Source organism: Antennarius striatus, chromosome 23 (assembly GCF_040054535.1).
Source record: "Antennarius striatus isolate MH-2024 chromosome 23, ASM4005453v1, whole genome shotgun sequence".
In the NCBI taxonomy this organism is placed as follows: Eukaryota; Metazoa; Chordata; class Actinopteri; order Lophiiformes; family Antennariidae; genus Antennarius; species Antennarius striatus.
The window spans coordinates 6,767,073-6,786,365 of record NC_090798.1 but is presented as its reverse complement, the minus strand read 5'-3'; the positions used below and the strand labels follow the sequence as shown (position 1 = coordinate 6,786,365).

At 40.4% G+C, this 19,293-nt stretch overlaps 2 protein-coding genes and 1 pseudogene across 2 annotated transcripts; all 3 read right to left on the bottom strand.

The window, feature by feature from the left end:
* Positions 1-483: 483 nt before the first annotated feature.
* On the bottom strand, positions 484-3,663 carry fam113 (family with sequence similarity 113). The gene is made up of 9 exons (XM_068308829.1): positions 3,576-3,663; positions 2,985-3,064; positions 2,431-2,663; positions 2,114-2,264; positions 1,510-1,738; positions 1,335-1,391; positions 1,013-1,072; positions 760-807; positions 484-620 (listed from the first exon to the last, which is right to left on the bottom strand). Exons 1-9 carry the CDS (start codon positions 3,661-3,663, stop codon positions 484-486), a joined length of 1,083 nt encoding a protein of 360 aa, XP_068164930.1.
* Positions 3,664-4,320: 657 nt separating this feature from the next.
* Positions 4,321-12,561, bottom strand: rpgrip1 (RPGR interacting protein 1). Its single transcript, XM_068308326.1, has 29 exons — positions 12,433-12,561; positions 12,201-12,254; positions 11,998-12,115; positions 11,631-11,836; positions 11,432-11,534; positions 11,031-11,177; positions 10,779-10,884; positions 10,619-10,642; positions 10,367-10,513; positions 10,201-10,274; positions 9,840-10,060; positions 9,595-9,701; positions 9,455-9,505; positions 9,188-9,367; positions 8,928-9,045; positions 8,657-8,820; positions 8,222-8,555; positions 7,988-8,133; positions 7,664-7,896; positions 7,446-7,561; positions 7,067-7,266; positions 6,644-6,831; positions 6,402-6,480; positions 6,246-6,306; positions 5,985-6,070; positions 5,591-5,780; positions 5,419-5,503; positions 5,197-5,324; positions 4,321-4,974 (listed from the first exon to the last, which is right to left on the bottom strand). Exons 1-29 carry the CDS (start codon positions 12,518-12,520, stop codon positions 4,739-4,741), a joined length of 3,990 nt encoding a protein of 1,329 aa, XP_068164427.1. The 5' UTR covers positions 12,521-12,561; the 3' UTR covers positions 4,321-4,738.
* LOC137590634 (E3 ubiquitin-protein ligase TRIM39-like) lies at positions 12,433-17,652 on the bottom strand (annotated as a pseudogene).
* Positions 17,653-19,293: the final 1,641 nt, after the last annotated feature.

The following is a 19,293-nucleotide window of genomic DNA, read 5'->3' as shown; positions in this document are numbered from 1 at the left end:
CATGCTACATTGTGTGTGTCATCTGTTAACAAATGCAGTGCTTCAAAATCTAAGATACCAGTTCAAGTAGTTTCATTGCTATTGATAAGTCTACCTCTGTGTGAGAACACCTTACAATTATATTCTAGCTCAACTGAATGTAATAATACCAAAAAAAACCTTTAGTCTCTTATAGACTCCTTTATTAGCAAAAATCAGCAAGTTAGAAAAGTAATTGTTTTCATTTTCTGAGCATCAATGTTATTGTTACACATTTAAAGGTTAATAGGAAAAACTTTAAATGAAAAATGTAAAATTACATTTTATTGCCAAGTACAGATAAACAAAAATCTTAAGAAATAGCACCAACAGAAAAAGTAAAGGATTACTATGTATTTATGTCAGATATTGACGGAATTCAAAAAACAGTGATCAAAGCCTCCTGGTTTTAGCTTTGCATTTGAAATAATCCTGCAAAAGACTAGCAGATGTAAAACTCCTGCATCAGTAGTTGTGGAGATGGCGGCCATACTGACTGCACATGTATGGAGGGTGGTATCGTCTGGTGTGGTTCCTCCTCACATGGTGATGACGATAGTGCTCGTAGGGCTCCGTGTAGTAGAAAGGGCTGCAGTCGAGATCTGCAAAACAAAAAGAGAATGTAAAGATTATCAGCTCACAGATACTAAAGCACAGCAATGAAATGCCTTTTTGATGGAGAAAAACGAAACAGTGGTTTTGGTTGCTCTGCCACATTGATACCAGTTTGTACACACTTACCATATCTAACTTGTCTGTGCATTAAGTTATGGCCTCGTGGCTGAGGAGCTGTGAGAGATTAGGAAAGACCGACAGTAAAGAACATTAAATTCAGGTGAAATAACCTCAAGAAATGTGACTCCAACAAAATGCTGCTCTGCTATCACACTGAATTAAAAAAATGAACAGGAACATTCTCATATGACATTAGTTTTAACTGCTGATTTGCTAAACTGAGGAGGACAAGAAGCTGGATGGTTGCATGTTTTCTTACCCTTATATAAAAAGTTGTTGTCAGTAGGAAGGCAGTGGTAGTTAGGGAGACGGTTCCTGCCTGTGCAGTATAGTCCCAAAAAAAGCAGACATGCATTAAGAAAGACGTCAATAACTCACGAAAGTGTAAGTCCAAAGTCTACATTGTGTACTGATCTAAAACCCAACAACGGAGTTCATCTCCAAGATTCAACAGCAAAGAAGACAGGGTGTTATTGTGACACAGAAGTCATATTTCTTTGTTCTTTTTGAGCCAAAAACAGAAATATGTCCAACATACAAATCATCATCATCATCATCATCATCATTATCATGAGTCTTACCTGCAGGTTTAGTTTTATTTCTGTAAGATGATTGCTGAGCAGTAACCTCAGAATGCTCTGAGGACGAGAAAAAGTCATAGCAATCTAATTTAATGAATTTACTTTTAAATCCCAATTTACTGTGGTAGTCTATTATTTACTGTGTGTGTATGTTATCTGCAGTCTTGCTCCTCACCGGGCATGAACACACCCCAGGCCTGTGCACTGTGGCGTAACAGCAGCGAGGTTATCCTGCGATGAGCTAGGGCATCCCAGTGGACTCCATCTCTGGTCCGATGGCGCAACAACAACCTGAACTGGAAGTGAAGGTCCAACACATCCATTCCGTAAAAGTCAGCCAGAGTCGCGCTGTAGAAGTTGGCTTCAATTACGTCGTAGCGCAGCTGAGGAGCCTTGTACGCAACCTGAAGAGAACAGAGACAGAAGCTTTAAACGGTGGAGGAGCAGCAGCCTGGAGAAAACGGGGAAAGAAATGATCAAAAGGACTTCAGCATCAAACTACAGTCTTTACAAGCCAAGACAATGATTTGGTTTGATGATACAAACCACATGAAAGTGCTGTTGAAAGTTGATAGGGACTTTCTATGGTAGATTGCATGTCTATTCAACACAAATCACCATGTCTGGATATGATATAAATCGGGAAATTAATTATTATTTTTTAATTAATGTTTACATTAAGTCTTTCATATGTATGCTTTGCTGCCTTTTAAGGGACAACACCTTTTATTTAAATGTTTTGTAATTTGCATTAGCACAAACGAACACTGGAAGTTTACCTCAGGAACCAAGAATCCGCCTCTGATCGTCTCTCCTACAGGCATAGTGAGGTTCCATATGACCAGGCTTTCATCAGGCAGGATTCCATTCAGCTCAGCAAAGAACTTCTGGAGGTTCGCCTTGTAGTCATCCATGGATGTGGACAAGTATCTAGAAAACCCAATATGGATACAGATGCACTGAAGAGCCAATTCCTTATCCAAGTTAGATCAGGACATAGGGGCTTATTTCTTTATTTATTCCATCACCTGTTGGTTAAAAATGTCATGTGTGGCGTAGATGGGAGGATTTAGGTGTTTGAACCAAACCACTTCACCTTGAAATATCCCAAACACAGGAGTTGACAATGATTACATCTGGTTTCAAGCCATGCCGGAACTCTTCTAGGATACTCTGCATGTAGTGTGAGTAGATGCGTGTCACAAAGTAGTAGCGGACAAGGTGGTGGTCGGACTGGAACTGCCGAACTTCTCTGTAATCCGTTCCATTATGCATTTCACTTCGACAACCACCATCCACCAGGCAGTCCTGTTCAAAGCTCAGCTCACCCTGAAGGGAAAGACATGAGAGAGTAAAGAGAACAGGAATAGACAGAGATGGAGGACACAAGCTAACAACTAGGGAAAGACTTGACTGTGGGCCATGGATTGATCGTGGGAGGCAGCCAAGTAATTTTAGGGACAGTAAAATGTTAAAACAAGACACAAACACTGCTGTCCACTTTGTCATAACCGGCTCGTTGGTTTCTACTTAACACTGTGAGGGACGGCATGGAAACACATCCCTATACTCTGTGAAAAGATCAAGTCCACTGTCCAAGAACAAGTCCACCGATTCTAAAGACACCTTGAACTTCTACTCCTCACTTACTTTACTCCTGAGTTGTTCTGAGGAGAGATATTTCTCCTTCTGCAGCAACAGAACAAGATCCTTGTACACCGACCGCTGAACTGAGGACGAGACGTCGACATCATGAAATACGACCCACGCTCACATTTATTAAAACCCAAGGGCTGGTGGAGATTTGACAACTAAAAATTATAAAGGGCACAAAAATAGAAAACTAGTAGAAACACATAGGAACAGGAGTAGATTAGAAACTCACCTGGAAACTGATTTAAAGTGTGATTATTATCACACTCTATGAAGCATTTCTAACAGATATCTTTATAGTTTTACCATTTATATATATGCATTAGCTCATTGCACACACCTCTTTATACATTGTACATTTCTGTTTATTGTGTACAGTATTTTAGTGTTAGTTTTCTGTATTGAGTCTAGTTTTTGCTCATTGCACTCTGCATGTCCTCTTTGTGCACTAATCCTGCTAAATGTGCCTTCAATTGCTCCTTTAGGTTACAAATAAAGTTTTTTTGAATTGAATTGAATTTCCTGGACAGGTAGCTGTAAAGCTGCGTTAGCTGTCAGCTACTAGTGCAGGTGGAGCAGAATACTCACTGGAGTCTCCCAGAACCACAACGAACTTGTTGTGGAGCAGCTGGGCAGCCTGCTGGTGGCTCACACGCTGCATGAGAAATAAACACATGCTTCACGGTGATCACTGAGAATTTAAGATCTATTTATGGATGTTAAGTGAAGACAAGAAGATATAAACTCACCATTGTAGCTTTTAGGGGAAGATCGCAGCTCTAGCTTAACACACAAACTGGTTGGTCACTAATTGGTATCTTGGCGTCAGTAGTTCTCACTCGCTATAATTTTAAAGTTATCTGGATATTTTTGATTTGCACTTTTAAATTAACCGGCAACACAAATAAGCTACGTAAAGGTTACGGCAAATACCGAATTATTTCTAATAAAAATCCACTCCTTCGTCTCACGTCGGACAGACGCCTCCAAATCAAAGATACTTTAAAGACCGTCGTAAATGTCAAATTTCTTCAAATGCATTGTTTTAACCGGGCAGCTGATGTAGTACAAAATAAAGATTTTTTTTTAAATCAATTTACTTTTGTGATGTATTTTTATATTCAGTCAATCACAGTTATTTGATGATTAAACACAAATTAAGATGCTGACTAACAACACTATAAAATGTAGAAGAATGTTTTGGTTGTTGTCAGACCTGACTAGCAGCAGTCTACAACATATTGGTAGAACAGTGTTCTGCCGGTACGACACAAGTGTGTCCGACATTTACAAAAGTCACCCAAACACCCCCAGAAACAATCCCTCAACATAATCAATGTCAAACACCAATTGGCTAAATAAAATCACTACCCCACATTGCACTTTAATCATTTTAATCACATTCAAGACAGTTAAACTTAGTGTCATAAAGAATGCAAATAGTGCTTGGTGTGTTTTATATCAAGATCAAATTTTGATTTAATGTTGATTAACACTGCAGACACTTTTCCACAATTTCAATCATTACATCCAAAAACAAATTCTCAGCTAACCTACATTTTAGTATAAGATTCAGCTTTGAATTTAGTAGAGGGATAAATGACATCCATAAAAATCTTTAGTAAAAATGGAATAAATATTTAAAATCTATATTAAACATATGTTTGCAAAACACATTATGTCTCTTTATTTAATTGCCTTTTAGAAACAGTGAAGATGAATACATGTTTGTTCAAGTCATACTCTAACACTCAGAAATCATCGTCATCGTCAAAATCTGTCATTTGTAACAGATCTTTTTTCTTCACTTTTTGCTCCTCTTCTTTTTCCTTCTCCTCTTCCTCTTCTTCTTCATCAGTTTTTTCGTCATCTTTCTTTGTCTCACTCTTCTCGTGAAATTCCTGGTATATCCCAGCTAGAGCTTTTGCTGCTTCCAGAGAAACTTTTAGATTTCCAATCACTTCTTTGTCTTCATCCACACTCAGAACTCAAGAAAACAGAGACAGAGACATATTAAGAAAAAAAATGTGCAAGTGGTCTTAACTAATAAGATATACACAGAACAGAAACCATTTTTGCATGTGTTTGTTGTTCTCAGATATCACATTTCTGTTTGTTCAAATTATTTCTAAGAATCTTGAATTCAGTGGTCGTCCATTAAGAAAAACAGAGGCAAACTCCACAAAGAGCACACAAACACAAAACCTACTATCAATTTGTTGTTCAGAAACATCATTTCCTGTGAGGAGTAGTTCATGCAGGTCCAGAAAAGCATGTCCAACGTCCACACACTCCTCGTCATCATCCATTGGCTCACTGACAACTGTGAACTTTAACCTGTAGCCAGGACATACAGTCACTCTGTTTAAACCTGTGGTGCTTAAAGTGCAGGGGCAAAAACTGATGTGTCTACTCATGTTAATAACCCTACCTTCCTTTGTTGGGGTCACTGCCCTCCAGCATGGTGTAAAGGTAATGCCTGAGAGGAGCAGAGTGGGATCCATCCACATAAATCACTGAGAGAGACAAATCAAGATATTTAAGGCTCATAAAATGACAGCTTTCTAGAAATTAACATTAAAAAAAAGACGAGCCACTATTACCTCGTGTGAAGTTGTAGTGAATTTCCTCCCCCTTTGTGGGCTTCCGGAGGGACATGGGTGTTTCTGTCGTCTCCATTGGGACGCCCAGCAGCCGATACTCCACATAAACACACTGAAAGGACTTGTCCAATGCCACTCGAGAGGACGGTTCCAACGTCAGAGACAGGATCTCAACTCTCAACTTGTCTCCCTGAAATGTACGAGATTCTGTTGATTTTTTTGTTGTTGTTTTGCAATAGATTGAGAGCACAGACTGTCATATTGATATATTTATGTATCACAGCTCATTTAGAAAGGGCAAAAAGATCCACACATGATTTTATTAGTACAAAATGATAATAGTGTTCTGTTTCTCTTCCATTCATGTATTTTCCCAGTTTTACTGAGTTCATACCTTTCTCACTTTTCTTTTCGGTGGACTGATGATAATGTCGCTTTGTGTGGAGCTCGACTCTGAAGATTCGCTGTCAGTAGCAGCAGCTGTGTTAATTGAAAAAAAAAAGGGATTAATTTTATTTTCTATTTAGCTAGCTGAGCTGAAAATCAATGGGTTTGAGGTCAAACACATAATAATTGTCCGTGAGGCTTCACATTACTGGTAGAATGTTAAGTTGGAACAGGTTTTTAAGCCCATTGTGTGGACATGAATAGTTACCACTCTCACTCCTCTCCTTTTCCTCCCCCTCCTCTTTATCCACCGACATGGAGGGAAGGTCCTGAGAAAAAGAAATCAGATATGAGCTCATTCACAAGCCAGTTGTTATTGTGATTACTGTGCTTGTTTTTTGGGCAAATTTGTGAGAACTCCTACATGAGTCGTAGCATCACTGGAAGAGCCTCTCCTTGACATTGTGGCAGGTGATTGTCTGGAAGACGTCCCCTCAGAACATCTGAAATAAGATTATAGACATTTACTATTTCATCAAAAAACATTTGCAGTAGAAGTCATAACTTCTACCCGGAGAAGAGAGTGCTGGGGGTTCATCTAGCTTCTAATCATAATTTGAAATATCAGAGATCTTTATGAAAAAGATGAGAACATTTCCATCCTACTTCCTTGTTTGATGACGGGCTGGAGTGATTAGTCGGGGCTCATGTGTCAGATGAAGTGTGGGCTGGTGAAGGTCTGACGATCTCTTGGTGGGTCTCTTCCTGTCTGTGGACTTGCGTGGGGCCAAAGAGGACTGTTGCTCTGGTCGTATGTTCTGATAGCTTTTCTGTTTATCTGGCGGCGGGTGAGACTATAAACAGACACATATACCAGTGAAAAAAAGACTTGTCACGCCTGAACTAACACAAGTCTAAAAAAAATTGTTCCTGAATGAAACTATTCACTCTAGATCTGTGTGATACTTGAAGTAAAAGAGTTTTCCAAAAAGAAAAAAAAATATTGCTGCTAAGTTTCACTATATTCGTTCCACTATATCAGAGTAAATATTTCCAAAAGCACTACATGAAACAGATAACTTGCATCACCTTCACTCTGGGCTTGGCAACAGGCCTCTGTGAGGCTTCAACTCTCTCTTTCCTCCTCTCCTCTCTTTCCATCGCACTGTCCTGTCTTCCCTGTTGACCTAGCACAGTGCCCACTGATGGCTGGAAAGGGTACTTCCATTTTATCATGACCCTGACCATGCCCCGTGGAGCGCCAGCCGGATCCCTCAGAACATAGTCACCTGGCAGGATAGAGGTACAGACAGGTGACTAGCTCGTATGGATCCAGTTGTTCTCGAACAATAACACAACATTAAAATGGAGAGGTGTCAGTCTTCTCTCCATTCTTGAAAAAAATAATAAATTGTAAGCTATTTTGAGCAAATGTTAAGCATTTTCACAGTTTTTCTGTCTCCCTCACCTCTGATCTCCCCACCTGTGGCCAGTACTCGCAGTGGGATGGGGGTCTTTGCCAAATAGGTTGGTTGTACCTGGTCATCGCTGTCATCAAACACATACACCCACAGGCTGCTGGACCTGGATAAGAGTAGAGTCCAACATCGAGGTTTTACAGGGACAGGGATTATCTGTAGTCAATTACTGAAATGTGTTAAATACGTTAGATAAATTTAAACTCACCTCAGGTACTGCAACACATCAGCTGTCACTGCTAGTGGGTAACTTTCGGTGTCATTGAACACCGGGTCAGTGGTGCATTGTGCTGTTTGAGATACATGAGGCGGCAGGTCATAGAGCCTATACGTCAGGTAGGCATCAGGAATAAGTCCGGGCCAGCGAGTATTCAGGCCAACGCAACGCTCCATCATAACCACCAATTCATTGGGTATCCCTCCTCCATAGTCATGTAACTGCTGTAAGAACATATATTGTACATGTGTATTTTACACGTACTGTGAATATACAGTATATAAACTGATGGACAGGCAACTCATTCTTTTTCACCTCATAACCAGAGTCTTGCCAACCCAGAGAGATCTCCACAGGGGGTTTCCTCTCAGCTCGTCTCTCCACCGCTTTGTCAGCTGGTTCCACAGGATCGAATAGACACACCCAGAAATCCACAATGCCAACAATTTCACCCTCGGAGCCTTGGAGAGAGGCAGATTTTTAAAAATGGAAGGTGCCTGTACAAAGTGCAGGAAATAAGCACCTAGTTGAGTTACTGATATTATTCACCTGTGATGTTGACATGTCCACTAATGCGCTCCCCTCTCCTTTCCATGGCACCCATGAGGGACATCTGTCCCCTTCCATGTGTCACAAACTGGACACCCCCTAATGCCTGGTGGAGCTCCACTTTCACCTTTGACCCCTGACCTGCCAGCCTGCTCAGATCTCGAGCTGTTAGGGCGTAACGCGAGGTGAAGCTGTAGTTGGGTTGGCTTCCTGACCCCAGAGGAGTGGAATGTACCTCAAAGTCCAAGAGGCTGTAGGTGCAGAAGGTCACAATGTCATCTTCGGGATGGATGCTGTACATAGTACGGAGGCCTGTTGGGGTGAAGTTGGCAGCCTGAAGATACAAACCAGGAACAGCGGATTTGAAGTTCATGGGAAATGCCCCAATGATGAAAAAAATACCACATTCAGGGAAAAGATTGGAGTTTTTGGCACCTTTAGGTGGATCTCCAACAGTGACTCCCCAGCCCTCAACTGAGAAAAAGGCATGTCATCTTCAATTGACTGCATCAGTTCCTGGTCTCCAGACGGCCACGTGTACTGTATTGGTACAGTCCGTTTGTAGTTCCTGGGGCTGTACGCTAACTCCTTTAACTGAGCTTTAGAGTGCAATAGAAAAAAAAAAGTTTCAATATCGTAAAGGTTGCCCCTTTTGCTACCAGCTTCCTTACATTTCATCCACAGCAAGAAGTGTGGATGGTCATACCTTGTAAAGTGCTGATCTGACGAGCTCTTTTAGATAAAAGTTTGTCTTTCTCTGCTATCCTCTTCCTGCCCTCCTCCTTCTCTCTCTCCATCATCTGGTTGATGGTGTTCAACTCTTCCTTGGGAAGAAAGTTTGAATGAAGTTCAGTTTAGAGACACATTTAAAGAGAAGTGGGAAGGCAACTGCATGATCATCACTGCTAGTTGTAATTCTGTGATAGCTTCATGTATTTGACAGATGTTTTGTATGTTTGTGTGTACCTGCAGGTCTTTACTGATTCTGTGTTCCATGAGTAGAAGGTTTCTAGTTTTTTGTAATTCCAACACAGTTTCTGCATGTGATGCTTGGATGTTTGCCAGCTCACGAGGTGAATCCTTTAACTTATCATCAGCCAAGAGGAAAGATAACCCCACCCTGCTCTCCTGCTCCATCCTAAAAGCCTGTTGTCAGAGGCAAAACACACTAAAAATAGTTTTATAGTGATTTATACAGAGATAAAAAACAGAGATAAAAACAACTTTGCCAACCTTGATCTGCAATAGAGTTTCGCTAAGCTCCTCAATACTCATGTCAAACTCCTGGAATAGAGAAAAAAATAGGCGTTCAGGCAAGGGTAAAAGGATTACTGTATGAAATGAACAGAAATATTGATTTCTTCTTCTCTGACCTTGCTGATTGAGTCCAGTCTGCCCTGCAGAATAGAAACCTGCTCTCGGTACTGCAGAACCTCCCGTTCCAGATGCTCCTGTTTGGCTTTCGTCATCACAGAAATCTCTGCATTAAACAACAGACAAATTAATGCCATCAAACACTTGTCAACTGCTTCACCTATGACGAATGTGTCAACTGTCTGTGTTGGACAACCTCAAATCCATCCATCAAACTAAAGCAGCACCATGGTGAGATTCCCACCTCTTTCTCGCTCCCTCTGTTCCTCTAATATCTCTTTCTCTTGTCTCAGCTTCTCCTTTTCCTGCTCCTGCCATCCCATCTCATTCCTCTCCAATTGCAGCCTATCCTTCAGTCTCTGGACTTCCATCTTGTAGGTGTTTTCTCCCAGAATGTCTCTCTTTTGGTCCACCACTTTTTGCTTGTCAACTTGTTCATTATGGCTGCATTGCACAGATAAAGTACTAGGAGGGACATAATGTAAATAAAGAGTATAATACGTAAAACAGGGAGGACTTTCTAACTTATTCATGATTAAATAACTCCTATATAAAGTCAAGTATTGTTGCTCTTGCGTAGATACCTGTTAGTGAACTTTTCTTACCTCTCTAGAAGAGTGTCATAGTTTTCCTTAATTAGATCCCTTTCTCTCTCAACGTCTGATATTCTTTCCTGTAGCTGAACGGAGTCAATAATGATAGAATTAAAGAATGCATCATGTTGTGTGATCTCTTCCTACTTTGGATTACAAGGGAATACTTATGTGATACCTTATCCAGGGTCTGTCGGGACAGGGAGGAGGAGGTAAGTTGTCCCTCCAGTGCCACAGCTCTCTCTCTCTCCTGCTTCAGCTGCCCAGTTAGCTCCTCCACCTTCTCCAGCAGAGCTCCCTGGTTTTCCCTCAGTGACTTATGACTCTGAGGCGATAATCAAGATTAGTACCACCACCAATATATTTATGTTAACTATCTGGCTGTTTGTTTAAAACATTCACAAAGCTTGTTGATTTACAAAGTATTTACCTCTTCCAGCTGATTCTCATATGTCTGGAAAGAAGGAAGAGAGAGATATTTTGAGGAATCAACTTGGATTATGCATCTAAATTAAAAATCTGATGTGATCAAATTAAGAGATAACAGGAAAGAAAATGAAAAAATTTGCTGACAAAGAAAGAAAATTAACCTCTTGCAGGTTGTTAAACTTCTCCTGAATGACTCTGAGGGCGGTGCCTTTTTCTGACAGTTGCTTTTGTAGACTGATCAAATCCACGTTTTCTCTGATGCTTATTCTGACATGGAGAAAATGTAATTATTTTTGATGATGTAATTGTAAAGCAAGTCATTTCAGCTGTAACTAAAATAACGGTGGACAATGATGACTAACTCAGGCACTCTACCAACTGAAGTAGTTGTATTTCTGCAACCTGAGTTCTACCTGAGTTTGTCAGCCTGTTGCTTCCTGATTTCTCTCATGGTTCCATCGATCTCTTTCTCTTTGTCTCTCAGAGTGTCTCTGAGGGCTTGGGCAGTCATCTCCAGCTCTGCAACCCTCACCTGCTCTGCTCCATTGGACCTGCTGAGACTGTGAGATGAGGAAGGGTGGATAAAGATCAGGGTGGAATCATTAAGTCAGATGTATTTGTTGTGTTTTTCCAGTTATTGATTGAAGTAGATAATTCAGACTCTAACTTTGCATGAACACATACTATGAATACTGTATTTTTGATGTAGAACACTGAATATCACAAACTAAGAGTTATCTTGCTCTGCAGAAAGATATTTTCTGAAAGATTTTTCATTTCATTTGTGCTGCCCTGCATTTCATCACACACTTACAGTCTCCCCATCTCCGCTCTGGTGTCGTCCAACATCGGGCCAAAGCGAGGCGGGGCGGTCTGGGCTGACCTCCTGACACCACCCTCTACTTCCACGCTTTTAACTGGGAAGATGAAGGGGAAGAAGGTTAGAACTTGACAAGAGAACAGTGGTGGCCCTGGCCTCACATATACACACACACACACACACACACACACACATTTATTTGTTTTATATGCTGTGCGTCCTCCCAAGTCCAGAATGTGCTGTTTGGCCAGGCTCAGTTTGTTTTGCAGCATCTCTTTCTGGCCCTCCAGCTTGGCCACATGGGTTTCCAGCTCCTGGATGGTATCCTCCATGTCTCTCTCCTTCACACCGCTGGACCCCGGATGGGTCTGACTAAGACGCATCAGTCTGGTGGACATCCTAATGCAAGGAAGTCATGTTGAGGGACTTGTTTTCTATCACATCATATTGGTCATATCATATTGATGGGCTGGATTTTGCCTGAACAGTTGGTTTAGGTACAGTCATTGAGGAACATTGACTCATAAGCTATGGGTCTCATAAGGTATGATTCGTATTACCTGCGTAGCCTCTGCTCCTGTGTGTGGGTGTGTTGTCTCAGCACACTATTTTCCTCTTGCAGCTTGAGACATAGATCCTCCAGATGCTCTCTGGGAAACCGAAACAGGCGTTGAGGATCTGAAAGTAGGATTTTATTAGTAGGAATGTCACATAAGCACGTTTTTGGTTGAAAGTATGATTTGCAGTCTGAGAGTGGTTTTACCCTTTGTCTTCATGAAATGATGCTTCTTCCATGGCTTGACACCTCGGACAGTATCTGAGGAAAAACAGAAGGATTTAGTCAAATGTCATTTTCTTTCTGTCTGTCTGTCTGTCTATCCATCTATCTATCCATCCATCCATCCATCCATCCATCCATACATACATACATACATGCATCCATTTATCGAAATACAAAACATTTCTAATGTAGAATTCAAAATGTACACACAAACCTGTGACAGTTGGCACCAGTCCCCCTCTCATTGGTTCCACATCTCTGACTGGGAGATCCCCAGCTGTCTCATCCACTACTGGTGACATCACACCTCTCTCATCTGAAGTTACAAATGGAAGCAAAACTCTCTGATCTGCTGAAAAAAAAAAGTAAGTAAATAACTAGTTCTGTTCGAGGATTCTACTCATATATTCCTGTCCTAAATTTTGCCAGTATTTTAAATACTTTTAAATACTGATATTACATTTCAAATACTTTTAAATATAAATCTTAGCCTTAAAAGGTCACCATCATCAGTCCTCAGCCTAATTTTTTTTAATGAAGAAAGACAACATTTTAGGGAGGATTCATTTATTTTTTAGCATCACAATAAATAGCAGAAATGATACTGGTCTGGTTGTTATGCTTACATTCCCTTACGCAGACACTGAAAATGATACTGACAAAAGAAATGACTTACCTTTGTCCGCTGGCCTAACAAATACATTTGACTTCAGGGAGACTTCAAACTGTTCTGGTTTAATTCTGTTCTCTACATGTGTAGCTCCACCCCCATCTTGGATGACATCAATTTTAACCCCCAACCCCCACCCACCTAAAGTCCTTGTAGTTCTTTCCCTACAAGTGTGTCCTAGAACTGATTTTTTTGAGGGAACAACAGTAACGAATAAAGACCATGCAATGAATACAAATTTCTGTGCAAGCATTTAGCTCAGGTGACCAATATCAGTTGGGAATCTACAGAATCTGTCTGTTTAAAGTCTATATTTAAGTCTATCCCAGTGCTCCATCTGTCTTCAGGCTAATCTCATGTCTGGGATAATCTTCTTAACATCCTGCCAGGTTGTAAAATCTAAGACATGAGCTGAAGTTTGAGGTTGACTGGCTGAGGACAGTTTTTATTGGGGAAGGCAGATTTAATGACTGGATTTGAGGTGTTACTTTATAATAGAACACAAAAAAAGAGGATGAAAAAGGAGATGAAGGATGTTAGTGTATAAAACAAATAGAACAGTTTGCAATTTTATTGATGCAGTGGCATGACAGAAACAGCACATATATATACAGTATGTGTGTGTGGAAATTTATTAGAAGGCACTAAATGCACAGTTTCACAGAAAACACTGATGATTTTAAATGAGCTCATTTATTTGGATTCAGTTAATTTAGGTAATTATAGTTCATATCCATACTTTTAATACCATGATCACTTCTTTCAGTAAATTAACAGTAGCTGACAAATGGTGCGCTGTTCTGTAGTTCAGTCAGTATTGATGATATTCAAATTAAAATACTCTAACAAATAGGCATTGAATTATTGTTCATACAATATATCATATCGTAATGTCATCTAAATCCCCAAATCCATTGACCTCCCTAACAGGACAGATGATAAGTGGTGATTTATTGTTGCCACTGTCACTCATGTCAGGGTTAAAAAATGGAAGCATGGCCTCATTGAATTGAAAGCAAGTAAAGGAGTAAATGTGTGACTTGGTCTCGGCATTGTAAAAAGATACAACCCCTTCCTCATAATCCAAAAACACACCAACTACCCGTGGCCTCTTGGAGAGACACAGCAGCTCTGCCTGACCGGCACATGCCCGGTACTCACTGCCTTTCCTCAAACAAATAGTCCAATAACCGTCCTCTGGACTCAGGGTGACGACACCCTTCCTGTTGACTGATTGGCGAGCCACTCCCAAGTCCCACGCTGTTTTGTCTCCCACGTCTACCTCCCAGTAGTGCCTCCCGGTAGTGTAACCCTGCATAGCGAGACAGACTCTGGTCACAAGGTTTGTTCTCATACCCATGGGTGTAACCATGAAAGCAACATCTACAGCTACCATGGTGGCAAGGACACATGGTGCAGTGTCAAAACGCTCTGGTAGATCCACCACGTTCTGTTCCTCATCTCCATCCCTGACCTGTTTCCTGTCCTCTGACAGAACCAGCCAAGGGTTGGCTGTCCTGGGGTCTAGATGAACATCAACTGATAAACAGACAGTTTATGGAATTAATCAAAGTTTAATGAATGGATAATGAATGATTTTACATCATTCATGAATTAAATAACTATCATGCACCAACATATACATATCAAACAGTTCAATATCCAAAGTTTACTAAAGATTCCATCTTCGATGGAAGATCTAATGGGGGATTTCTATAATGCGTTCCTTTTTCCCCATTTATTATAGTTCTAATGTTGTTGAGAAACAGGCAGAAAACTATAATTGAGATGATTATTGATTTGTCTTAGTCTAGTTCCAACTGTACCTGCATACTGTTGCATCAGTTCATGCTCTGAAATAACAGAACACGTGATGAGAAATGTAAAAAATGTCAGTTAATATGTGATCATGATGTGATCAAATGAAACAAAGTTGTTCATGTTTGATAAAAATGAATCTTAATCAACCTTGATTGGACAGCTTCCTCAAAGCTGACTGAAGCAACAGGTCAATGTGGGCCACAGCTCTCCTGACAGTCCCCAGACAAGTATTTGAATGGACTTTGATGTCAGAACAGGCTTTTGCAGGTGGAGCGAAGCTCAGAGCTGGAAACCTCTGACATGAAGAAGATGTCAAATAAAAGAAAAAGACGTGTGAGTAAAGATAAAAGACATATGGGAATGCTTTCTCCCTGTAAACTACTGAATGTGTGATGTGAGATGAATCCTGACCTGCAATAGATGGAGGTGATCCTCAGTGTGAGAAAGCTGCTCCATCTCCCTTCTCTTCCTCTCGAGCTCATTGATTTCCAGTTGCAGCTCTGTGATGAGCCTCTCTGCCCTCTGTTCTGCCTCTGACTGCTTCTTCTGGATCATCTCTACCAGCTCAGCCTGACTTCTCTCCATGGAATGTAACAGATTGGAGAAAACCTCCAAGCTTTCCTCAATATCCCTCCTAGAGTTATTCTAATATTTGATAACAACAAAAGAAACAAGTTCTGCTTGTTGTTTAAAGTCCTCCTGTCCAAAACACATTCATTGTTACTTCATTGGAATCATTTGAACCACAAAGATTTTATCATTTTTCTGCTGCTAAGGAAAGATTTGTGTGTGTGAAACTGTTATTTTCGTAAGTAATCACTGTTTGTGCCTCTGTTACCAAACTACAAAAATAATCTAAAACAAGACTGCCGGGATAGGCACCGGCTCCCCCGCGACCTGCGTTAGCGGATTAAGCAGGTTGGAAGATGAATGAATGAAAAAAGGCAGTCAGAGATTGCAACATTCCGCGACTTACCCTTACCTACTTTAAGGGTAGGTCAGGGTCAAAGCTTCAGGGTAGGTCAAAGTTATCCACTAGCTTTGACCACAGATCAAAGTGAGTGCATAGGAAGATCAAAGCACTCACTTTGATCCATGGTCTTACACTGGCTTCCCTCGTCTTTCAATCTTATCCAGTTCCTGAGTGTACAAAAGTTAAAATTTGACCTTGACCTAGTTTTCTCAAGGTCAAGGGCATCATCTAATTTCCATCCGTTTTGTGACCCGAGTAATGTGCTTTTTGTTTCATCTTTCTATTTGCAATGGTTGCAAAGATATTTGGTGGACAAACGAAAAAAATGAATGAATGGACGAACTGACATATGAACACTGACGAGTATAATACAACACGGGTTTGAAGCGTGATGTAATAACAAGATTGATTGATACATAATATTAAATGTTTGGGTTCTGTAATAGTAAAATGTTTTCTGTTGTACCCTCTAACATATGTTTTATTATTTCTATTAATTTGCTTTCTTGTGAAACACGAATGACTTTAATTCCATTCCTATGCAAAAACTGTATGAATGCTGCAATGCCCAGTTTTGTCAACAGGAAACAGTCGATCAAGTTGATCTGTGATCTCATGAACTCACTTTGCTGAGCTCCACACAGTGTTTGATCTTGTCCACTTTCTGGAGTCTATCCTGGATCATCTGCCCAACATCAGCCTCAAGCTTTTTCAGCTGAGCCTGAATGTCCAAATAGGAAACAAACAAACAAACAAACAAACAAACAAACAAACAAACAAACAAACAAACAAACAAACAAACAAACAAAAAAGAATCAGAGTCCAAATGCTTCAGGTGTGTTTGTTTTCACGATATCCCAGTGAAGATGAGAAGTTTTGAACCTCACCTTCCTCTCCTGACTCTCTCTCTGAACTGGAATGAGGTCGTGATCGAGGTGGTCAGTCTCTATGCACAGCACACACACACCTCTGGTCACTCCTGCAAAAGAGCTCCAGCAGCCGTTTGTGTGTTTTGCAGATCTGTGACTCCAACATTGCCATGGGTTCAATCAGTTTGTGTATTTTCAAAGAGGCAAATCTAAGGTGTGACTCCAGGTGACTCTCACAATATGAGGTCAGACAGACCAGGCAGGACTTCACAGCCTTAGTTTGCTTTCCCGCACACACATCACAGTATATGATTCTTCTTTCCCGTGTGTTGTTCTGCTTTCTCGCTCTGATCTGCTCTGCTATCTCCTTGGCAAAGGAGTTTTCACAAAGCTCTGGATGGTGGTCAAAGACAGTCTGACATTTGGGGCAGCTGATAGTCAAGCTGTTGTCCCAGTGTGATGTGATACATGTGAAGCAGAAGCTGTGACCACAGGGGATGGACACAGGCTCCGAGAAAACATCCTGACAGATGCAACACTGAAACTGCACCTCTGACAGTAGAACACTAGTGGAAGCCATTACCTCAAAAATAAAGGCAGATAAGTGTTAACTCATTAGGAAGAAGAAAATAAGTATCCATGTCAACAATCATCTGACAAAAGACAAACATGGTCCCCAGAATGTCACAAATCTTTAAAATGGTCTTCAATGCAGAAACCATGAGCATTGTCATACAGTATGCAAACTTCCTTTACTATTACTACAATTCAAATTTCAAAGCTGCCCACTGGTTAAAGTCCAGTCGCACAGTCACATGACCCATGAGTTTAGCTTGAAGCATGAATCAAATACATTCATTTTAATCTGAAATTTAGCATGCTCTATGCAAGTGATAAAATTGTACCACACTCACTGCATTCCCACCAGGGGATAACTGAAGGCTTCAAATATCAGTTCCTCCACCAGGCTAATTTTACAAAAACACAGACTTTTGTAAAATTACTGTATTTGTGTTGTGAATATGCTGGCACATACCTCTTTGTTATTGTGCGTTGGTCTCACCTTCTTGCTGGATTTGGGATCAACCTCTGGGATAGCAAACACAAATGCTCGCAGTGTAACTATGAAGCCAAAGTCCTCTTCATTTCACTGTTACCACTCCCTCTTGGACTTTTGTTCGTCCAGATTTTTTCACCATTCATGTTGTTCCAGGGAAGGAGGAGTCATGTTTGTCAGGTGCTTTGTAGGGTTTGTGCTAGATTACATAATAGTATATTGCATTTGTCTTGGGAGAGCAGTGGCATATTTGAATAAAGCTCAGTCAGTTCCATCATTTCTAGATGACAAAGTTCTTTAATTGAAATGACTTGTTGACAATATATACACAGATTTTCTTAAAACTGTCACAATAAAATCCAAATCCAATGACAAAAAACACACACACACACACACACACACACACACACACACACACACACACACACACACACACACACACACACACACACACACACACACACACACACACACACAAATCCATTCATTCATAACAATTTTTAAGAAAGCACATAAAGTAGTAAACAAAATTTAAGAAAAATAATTTGCATTGCAAAGGATCTCTGCATAGCTACATATACTTAAAGTAAGGCATTAAAACAAAATAAAGTAACTTGTACTTGACCCCTATTACAGTGAGTCTGACTGCATTCTCACACTTTTAGCATTAAGACTGAAAAGATAAGTAGTTTTTGCAAAATTTTAAAGGTTCATTTGAGATTTTGAACAGAAATATTGCATCAAACATTAATTATATTTAGATGAATTTAATAATCTTATATAGAGAGTCCTTTTGTAAGCTGAATTATTTGTGAATTGTTATTTATCAAATTTCAATCTATAATTACGGGTGACACGGTTGCCCAGTGGGTGGCGCAGTTGACCACAACAAGAAGGTTCTGGGTTTTTCCCACATCTGTGTGGGTTCTCTCCGGGTTGTCCGGCTTCCTCCCACCTCCAAAAAACATGCAGTTTTATTGGATTAGTCATGTCAAAATTGCTCATAGTTGTGAGTGTGTACGTGAATGGTTGTTTTTCACTCATGTGATGGTACTTTCATCTCCACTGTGTTTCATCTGGTTTATTAGCCTAAGGCTAATCCAACCTCTCCTGTTGTTCTGTGTCAGATTGTTTTCTACTCTTGCCCATGCTTTGGGTTTGCTGGACTTTTCAAGATTTTCCTGTGTTTCCTGGTTTTTGCTTTTCTGATGAAACTATGAATGACAATGTCTGTCGTACTGTGTGAGTTGTACTGCCTGTGTTGTGCCTGTGTAGTACTGCTTGTTTACCATGGGTCTGAGAGGACTGCAATTTCATCTGTGCTACTGGTAGTACCATAATGTAACATCTGAGTGAAGGAGGAAGGAGGAGTCATCGGTGAGAGGCAGAGATGTCATTGGAGAGATGAGGAAGCGTATGGACCGCTTCACTTGATTTGTGTGTGTGTGTGTGTGTGTGTGTGTGTGTGTGTGTATGTATATATATATATATATATATATATATATATATATATATGCGTGTGTGTATCCACAATCAGAGTGAGTACTCTACATATGATGTTTGCGTGCTGCTGTGTTTTACATTCCATCCGTATTGTATTTTTGGGTTATAACCATGAGGTCTTCCTGACATTTCACTGCTACTGATGCTACTTTCTTTCCGTGAAACAATCTGCATATATGAAG